The following is an 8735-nucleotide window of genomic DNA, read 5'->3' as shown; positions in this document are numbered from 1 at the left end:
GGAATTTTCAGGCTCACCCGTATCCTTCCGGTCGTTGTGCGGCTTCAGGTCGCTCACGTGTGCTGTCCTTATCCGCCTGTCCGTTATGCCCTTTATCTTGCATATTACGGGTGAGGTAAAATCCACAATCTGGTACGGGCCCCCGTATCTCGGTGCTAGCTTCGCCGCGAATCCTTCTGCCGCATTCGACAGGTGGTGTAATTTCACCCACACTCTGTCTCCGATATTTGGTTTCCACGGTCTACGACGCAGGTTGTAGTGCCTTGCTTGGTCCTGTGCTGCCTTTTCTAAACTCCGCCGGACAATTTCGAATACTTCCTTTAGTTTCTTTGCATTGTCGGACGGTGTTTGAGCTACTTGGCCTGTTCCGACTGTCACCTCGTCGAACAACGCCTTTGGCAGCCTAGGCTCTCGGCCTTGTGTTACGAACGCCGCGCTGTACCCGGTGGAGCTTGAGATGCTGGTGTTAATTGCCAGTGTCAGCTCGGGTAGAGCTTCATCCCAACGTCTTTGGTTGTCCTTGGTGAATTGTGCGATCATTGTCTTCACCGTGCGATTCGCGCGTTCAGTGGGGTTTTCTTGTGGAGTGTAGGGCGCTGTGAATTGATGTTTGATTCCCATCTCTTCAAGAAAATTTTGTAATGCCCGACTTGTAAATTGTGTTCCATTGTCGGTTATTAAAAATTTAGGTACTCCAAACCGCGCGAGAATCCTTTCCTCGAAGGCCTTTTGTAGCGTTGCTGTAGTGGCGCTTCGGAGTGGTACCATTTCCGTCCATTTCGAGAAGCGGTCTATAAAGACCAACAGCATTGTGTTTCCGTGGGTCGATCTCGGTAGTGGTCCCACGAAGTCAGCACAAACTGTGGTCCAGGGTTCCTCCGGTATCTTGGTCAGCATTTGTCCTGCCGCGGCCATTTGACTTGGCTTATACTGCTGACATATTTCGCATTGTTGGACATATGCACGTACGTCTCTGTATAAGCCTGGCCAATAGTAGCGTGTTGCTATTCGGGCTATTGTTTTCCTGCTGCCCGTATGACCTGCGGTTGCGGTGTTGTGGTTTTCAATTAGCACTTGCCTTCTCTTTCCGGTGGGCACACATAGTTTCCAGGCTACCACATCCTCGGTTCCAGCTCTATGCGGGATGTGTCTATAGAGATTGCCGGATTCTTCACTATAGTCTGGGAACTTCCTCGGATTTTTCGCTATGTCGGACCGCATCTTTTGGATCCAGTTACAGCATTTGTTTGCCTGGTCCATCGCGTCGTCCATAGTCGAGACTCTGAGGCACGTATCCTTCAGGGGTTGTCGGGATAGGGCATCTGCAACAACATTAAGGTTTCCCTTTCTGTATTTGACGTCAAAGTCAAACTGTTGCAGTTCCAGTGCCCATCTCGCAATCCTACCTGATGGGCTTTCGATGGAGTTCAGCCACTTCAGTGCCATATGATCCGTGATGACAGTGAAGTGGTATCCTTCCAGGTAAGGTCGTAGCTTCCTTATGCCCCAGATTATTGCAAGGCACTCTTTTTCGGTCGCAGAGTAGTTACGCTCCGCACCATTTAAAGATCTGCTTGCATACGATATGACCCGTTCGCCCTCCTCTGAGTCTTGGGTCAGTATCGCTCCCAAGCCATAATTACTAGCATCCGTCTGCAAGCAAAATGGCTTTGAGAAATCTGGGCATGCTAGCACAGGGAATTGTGTTAGCTTAGCTTTGACTTTTTCGAAAGCTTCTTGATGCTCTCCGGTCCATTCCCATTTTGTACCTTTCTTCAATAGTGTGTGTAATGGGTGTACTGTTGTGGCAAAATCTGGTACGAACCTCCTGTACCATGATGCCACTCCTAGGTACTGCCGTAGTTCCTTTATGTTTCCAGGGGGTTTCAACTCGGCGATAGCAGCTACTTTCTCCGGATCCGTGCGTATCCCTTCTTTGGTCACCTGATGGCCAAGGTATTTAAGTTCCTTTTTGAAGAAGTCGCACTTGTCCACGTTGATCCTCAGATTCGCTGCTCTCAACCGTCGGAACACTTCTCTTAAGTTGTCCATCTGTTCCTCGCGTGTTTTCCCGATTACGATAATGTCGCCCAAATATGCAAACGCATGCGGCATCATTTCGGGTCCAATCACGCGATCGAGGGCCCTCTGGAACGTGGCTGGCGCCGAATGGAGTCCGAATGGAGTCCGAATGGCATTACTTTCCATTGGAACAGTCCTTTCCCTGGAACTGTGAATGCCGTCAACGAAAATTCCATTCGCGGACTTGTTTCGCTGCTCTGGGGTATTCCTGGGACATAGTCGGTGCCGCTTGTTCATTTATGGACACTCTTATTTGTGGCTGTGGTGTGGACGCTACCCCCCAAAGAGTATGATTGGCGTCTCGAGTCCGCGCTGCTCCGCTTGTTGCCGGGATGCTCAGCTGGGCGAAATTTATATTTGTCGACTCTCTTGCATCTGCACCATTTTCCGGTTCTCTGGTCGGCGATTGTCTGCCGTGAATCGCCGCTAGTTCCTCCAATCTTGTGCTATATGGCAATCTCTTTTCGTGAGTATTCACCCAGACTCCAAATTGTCTGCGCATAGCATCCAAAGTTCCGGATAACTCCACTTTGAATTCAGCTCCATATTTCAGCACTTCGTCTTTTTTTAAATTGTACACCCACGCGCGAACCACTTTTATTTTATTTTATTTTTAATATTTAATGTGAGTTTTTAATTTATTGCAACCACCAAAGTTGGGCGCCAGTTGTAACGAACCTGTTTGCTAGGTGGTGTTTTAGCTAGGCTAAAACTCAGTCGAGCTGTGGGTTCGAGCAACAAATTTATATTGCGTTTGCGATAATTAATAACACAACATCAATATATTAAAACTTGCTTTATTTATTTCACTTGTATTGCTTGAAATTACACTTTTCACTGTTGGTTTTCTGATCGCTTAATTATTACTGGTTCCGTAGCGTCTCGCCACGCATCGGTATCCTTGATCAGGTTTGATTCGAGCTCTTGTGCGCCAGAATCTGCCCCAGGCACTCCGCCACCAGCTATGCAAGCCCAGGATCTCAGTCTGCCCGCCAGAGATTCCGTACAGCACTTCTGACGTTCACCAGGATTAACGGCTTCCTTGTTTTCCCAAGGATTGCACCTAGTCCTTTTGTGAGTCAGGATTCGCGTGTCTCACTCTCTGGCTAATCACAGACCAAGCCTCGCTTGCTTCACTTGGTTCCTTGCGGATATCGCCTGTTGCCACAATTCAAGCGTGGCAAGGATATACGGCTCGCACCTAATTTCAGGACCTCGATGTCCTGTGATCCTTGTTGAGTTTGACACTCCGTATCCTTGCACTTTCACTGGTGTTCTGGCTTTCACTCGCACATATATTCGCTCCGTGTATATGCGCGCAGCCTCTCTTGCTTTATTTGCACAGCTTGTTTACTTTCTCGCGTATTTAATCGAACAGCCACGCCTTATGCAGCAGCGCTCCTTTTATAGGCCGTGGCTGGCCACCTTTTGCCGGGACTGTACCTCGGTGGCGTGATCTTTGGTGGCGTGATCTTCTGGTGGCGTGATTTTCTGGTACTTTTCCACTGCCCTTTTGCTGGCGCCAGCCATTGTCTGCCGTCAGTGTGAGTATGGACAACAGTATTGTTCTCGCAATACTCTTCCCACACTAACGGCACATGTCCTGATGGGCATGTGTGTCAGACACGTTCAAACGGCTGAACACCCGCGTTAGAAAGGGAGAGGGCGAAAGAGAGCGAATTCGCCGCAACTGCATCAGGGCCGGTTTTCGGTCTGAATGGACAGTTGTTGTGAGGGCGCATATAACATGCTTACGGGCATTTTGTATGCCCATTCGTGAACATACATATATATATATGTTTATAATCATAAACATACACATATATGCATGCTCACAAGTGGATGCTTCTATGGCTCCTCACAATATATATGTATATATATATATATATATAAATATATATAAATATTTATTTATATGCCAATGAAAAAATTAAAAAAAAAGGCCCCTGGCTATGATGGCATTGACGGCAGAGTTGCTAAGGCCCTCCCAGAGAAGGGAGTGATGTTCTTGGTGCTACTTTTTAACACCATGGTTCGCATCCACCACTTTCCCACTCCGTGGAAGTGCGCTGTGATTGCGATGATTCCGAAACCTGGCAAGCCGGATAATCTTGTTTTGTCATACTGACCGGTAAGCTTGCTCCCCAGTTTCTCCAAGATATTTGAAAAAATATTTCTGGGAAGATTGTCGGCAGTGGCTTCCAGAGGGCCATTCCTGATCATCAGTTTGGCTTCAGGCATCGCCATGGTACACCCGAGGAAGTTCATCGAGTAATACAGCATGTCCTCGAGGCCTTGGAAAATAAGCAGAACAGCTCTGCCGTGTTTCTGGATATCCAGCAGGCATTTGATCGCGTATGGCATGATGGCCTGAATTTGAAGCTTAAGTCCTTGCTACTATCGGCGCAGTATTTACTGCTCAGGTCTGGCTTACTTGGCCGTTCTTTTATGGAACATCTGCGTCAACGAGAGTAAATCTCAGCACTGCACGTTTACGCTCAGGAATGGTAACTGTCCTACTGTTCGACTCAACAACATGGTCATACCTCAGGAGAACCATGTTCGCTACCTGGGTATGTATCTGGACAGGAAACTTACCTGGCGCAAACACATCCATATCACGGCAGCAGCGTGTAGATAAAAAAAAAAACGAAACTCAACTGGTTGCTGAGGCCATCTAGCAAACTCAGCTTGAGCAACAAGCTGCTGGTGTACAGGAGCATCATCGTACCCACATGAACATATGGGATTCCATTTTGGGGCACAGCTTCAAAATCTTGGATAGACCAAATTCAAGTCTTGCAGAACAAGGTGCTCAGAGACATCTCTGGTGCTACCCCATACGTGAGTAACAGGACGCTGCACAACGCCTTCGCTCTACAGACAGTCACACAACAAATTAACCGTCATACGTGTCGGTATAATGACCGGTTGTATAACCACATCAACCCTCTGGCTTGCACACTTGGATCTAATACAACGCGCAGGAGGTTGAAGCGCCTCCACACCAGCTACCTCTGGACTGGGCGATCAATTAATGTGCTACAAATGTAATATTTAAGGTTATTTATTATCTGCTAAAACCAGTTCTATGTTTATGTTATAGATTTTAATTCACTGCTATTTTTCATTCATACCTGTACAAATCAATGTTTTATAGCCTTTCAGTAGGTTGATTAATGTTTAAATAAATTGCTACATAAAAAAAAAGAAAAAAAAAAGCCTGACATTTTCTGTTATAACTAAACTGAGTTGACACGATTACGAAAGCCCATGTAACATACATTCATATATATAGTTCATTATATATATATATAAATATATACATATATATTTAAACAAATAATATTAAATGCGCTTAGTAAACGATTTAGCCTTATAAAAATGCATAGAACACATAATAGTTAATAACAATAATATTGAAAGCGACACAACACTAAAATGTAAACTTAGTCAACTGAACTAAAACAGACTCAAAGTGGAACATAAGAATCGAGAAGCGAGAGTGAAGCTGTTGTTAATCTAGCCCCGATGCTAGGCCCGCAGTAGTAGTAGTACGTATTTACGAGTGTAAAATTCAGAAATGCAAAATAACAATTTAACAATTTTTAGTAAGCCTACTATTAATGAAAATGCATTAACAACTTATACATATTTTACCTTTAATGCGTACACTTAGTACATGTTTTGAAGCAAAACTTATGAAAAAAAAACCAGAAATAGGATTGATAAAAAATTATATATGAGTGAGTTTTTGTACTTACGTTGAGCTGGAGCAGGAATATCGTGAAGAGGGCAATGCCAGATACCTGCAGGACTCAGAGAAAACAAACGAACTGCATTCAAGGATTATGAAGTCATCTAAGAATCTAATCACTCGAAAATGTTATTATGCATTATGAAGTTCCATTCATTCGCCAGTTCACCAGATATTAGATCATTTTTGTAGGTAACCAGAATCTATATATCCCAAGAGTGAAATAAAATAATTGCTCAGCGAATATTATTCTTTTGTCCAAATACCGTAAAAAGCAGTTCTTCTTGCCAAAAAGCTTCTTCGACTCGACTTATCGATAATCAATAAACAAGGCTGAAAAGCCTTGTTTACATTTACATTCATGCTTATATTGGATATTGACAGCAATATCAAATAAGCCATCAATTTTTTAAAATTTCCAAATGTCATTTTGATCTAAATGTTAACATAGAAATTTACCTTAGTTGTCATCTGCTTGTCACAAATATCAATTGATAAATTTATTTGCTTGTGAGCGGATTTAGTTTTTTTCTTACGCATTTTGCTGACTTCTGTTCTGTGTTGCAGTCTCAAGAGCAAAAACATATAATATTATATAATTGTATTAAATTGTAGAAGAGAAAAAGGTGCAGCTGATAAATGGTAAATCAAACATTGCAAAAAGGAAGAAACTGAAAGCAACCAATTATCAATTCACAGTTGACAATAATTTGCTGAGGACGAGAAGCCTCGGGCTTGTGTCTGACATTATTTAAGTAGTGGTTTGAGGTTTCTGGTTGGCTTTGGTTTTTGGGACAAAATAAGCACCCGAAGCATCAACAAGTTATTTGATTTTTAAAAATAATAATATATATAAATATATATATCCATATGTCTCCATATAATATAGAACATAAGAACAATGGCATCCAACAAACCAGTCAATGGCGTCGTCCAGCCACCGACTGTGCAGCGGTTGGATCGACCGGGACGCCATACAAATCAACTGGAATATATCTTAAAAACGGTTATGAAGTCCTTGTGGAATCATCATTATGCGTATCCCTTCCAACAGCCGGTCAATGCGAAAAAACTAAAGCTGCCCGACTACCATGATATCATTAAACAGCCAATGGACTTGGCTACGATTAAGAAGCGATTGGCGAACAGTTACTATTGGTCCGCCACGGAGGCTGCCGCCGATATAAACTTGATATTCACCAATTGTTCCCTGTACAATAAGCCCACAGAGGATGTTATCATTATGGCCAAAGTGCTCGAGAGTGTCTTTCTGCAGGCAATCAAAGATATGCCCAAGGAGGAGCTCGAACTGGGGTCCGTCGCGGTCAAGCGGGGCAACAAAAATCAACGCGCACCGACCTCCCCTAAAACAGCAGCATCTGCGGCGGCAGCGATGGCAGCCGTCCAAAGCGCAAATAATAGCAGGAATAGCAGCAACAGCATCAGCACCAAGAGTAAGAATTTAACACTGGCAGCAACAACAGCAAAAACAGCAACAGCAACAACGACAGGAAGAGCGTCAGAATCCTCCAGGGCACAAAAGCTGGTGGCGGTAGCAGCAGCGGCAGCCCAAGTCCAGGCAGCAGCATCAGCATCAGTAGCAGCTGCAAAAGTGCTGGCAGCGGCTGTTGCAGCATTGGATGGTGATGCCATAGTGGCCATCCAGCCGACTCTGAATAGTATGGGTCAAAATGCCGTCCAGCCCGTCCAAATGCAGAAGGGCGTCAAACGAATTGCGGACGCGAATGCATTTGAATCGCACATGGCCAAGGTGGCCAAAACAGCCATGAGGCAGGACGATAATTGCCAGGAAGATAAGAGCCATAACTGATGCAAAAGTTTCTCCTTTATCGCTTTATCGCACTACGTGGTTCTCGTGCTTACTTTTCCGAGTCTTTCGCATCGTTGTCAACTGCTATTGCCAAGGCTCTTATGATAATATTACAGATTTGATCAACTCGACAAAGTGCATATATTCTAGAATCTAGATCGGCGTTAATAGTCAAGTCCATATGGCCATGTCCGCCTCTATTATTCTTTAAATATCCATATTTGTTTCCTGTTAAATTATCCATTAGTACGATCTGACTACTACATCATTTATATAACTACCATAGTTATCGGTCGGTCGCTTAACTTAACAATTAAATATTTTCTGTCAGCTGGTGTACTCCGCATTATATAACAAAATAATATTTTGCTTATTATTATTTTTACTTTGCAGGGCTCGGTAGGGTATGCGCGCGGCAACGCCTGGTCTTTACTCAAGCCTGTACCTTCTCTTGCCGGAAGAGCGGGTGCCGGCGGTTAGGCAGGCGTTAATCCGGGCGTGGGTATTTCAGCTGGGGGTGGTAAAGCCCACGCTAATGCACTGGCGAGCTCCCTCGCAGCTGGTGTTGCGGCCAGAGCTGGCGGCTCTTGTGGCACCAGCAAAGGTGCTAAAAAGCCAGGGACAGCGTAGAGGCAAGGGCAATGTGAGCGTCAGTGGAGCAGGCCCAGCGGGTGCCAATGCTGCGAATGCAGTGGCTATCGCTGCAAATGCAACTGCGGCTGGCTTTCACTCGCACATATGTTCGCTCCGTGTATATACGCGCAGCTTCTCTTGTTTAATTTGCACAGCTTGTTTACTTTCACAGCGTGTTTACTTTCTCGCGTTTGTAATTGAACTCCTTCGCCTTATGCGGCGGCGCTCCTTTTATAGGCCGTGGCTGGCCACCTTTTGCCGGGACTGCACCTCGGTGGCGTGATCTTTTGGTGGCGTGATCTTCTGGTGGCGTGATTTTCTGGTACTTTTCCACTGCTCTTTTGCCGGCGCCAGCCATTGTCTGCCGTCAGTGTGAGTATGGACAACAGTACTGCTCTCGCAATACTCTTCCCACACTAACGGCACATGTCC

The 8735-nt window shown here is 44.9% G+C and overlaps 1 protein-coding gene across 1 annotated transcript; it reads left to right on the top strand.

The window, feature by feature from the left end:
• The first annotated feature begins 6464 nt into the window (after positions 1-6464).
• On the top strand, positions 6465-7993 carry LOC122322688 (homeotic protein female sterile-like). The gene is made up of 2 exons (XM_043215751.1): positions 6465-6481; positions 6729-7993. The coding sequence occupies exons 1-2, from the start codon at positions 6479-6481 to the stop codon at positions 7668-7670; spliced, it is 945 nt and encodes a 314-aa protein (XP_043071686.1). The 5' UTR covers positions 6465-6478; the 3' UTR covers positions 7671-7993.
• Positions 7994-8735: the final 742 nt, after the last annotated feature.

This window comes from Drosophila grimshawi, unplaced genomic scaffold (genome assembly GCF_018153295.1).
Source record: "Drosophila grimshawi isolate 15287-2541.00 unplaced genomic scaffold, ASM1815329v1 contig_545, whole genome shotgun sequence".
In the NCBI taxonomy this organism is placed as follows: Eukaryota; Metazoa; Arthropoda; class Insecta; order Diptera; family Drosophilidae; genus Drosophila; species Drosophila grimshawi.
Note: the sequence above shows the minus strand (reverse complement) of the source record. Positions and strands in the feature narration are given on the sequence as shown.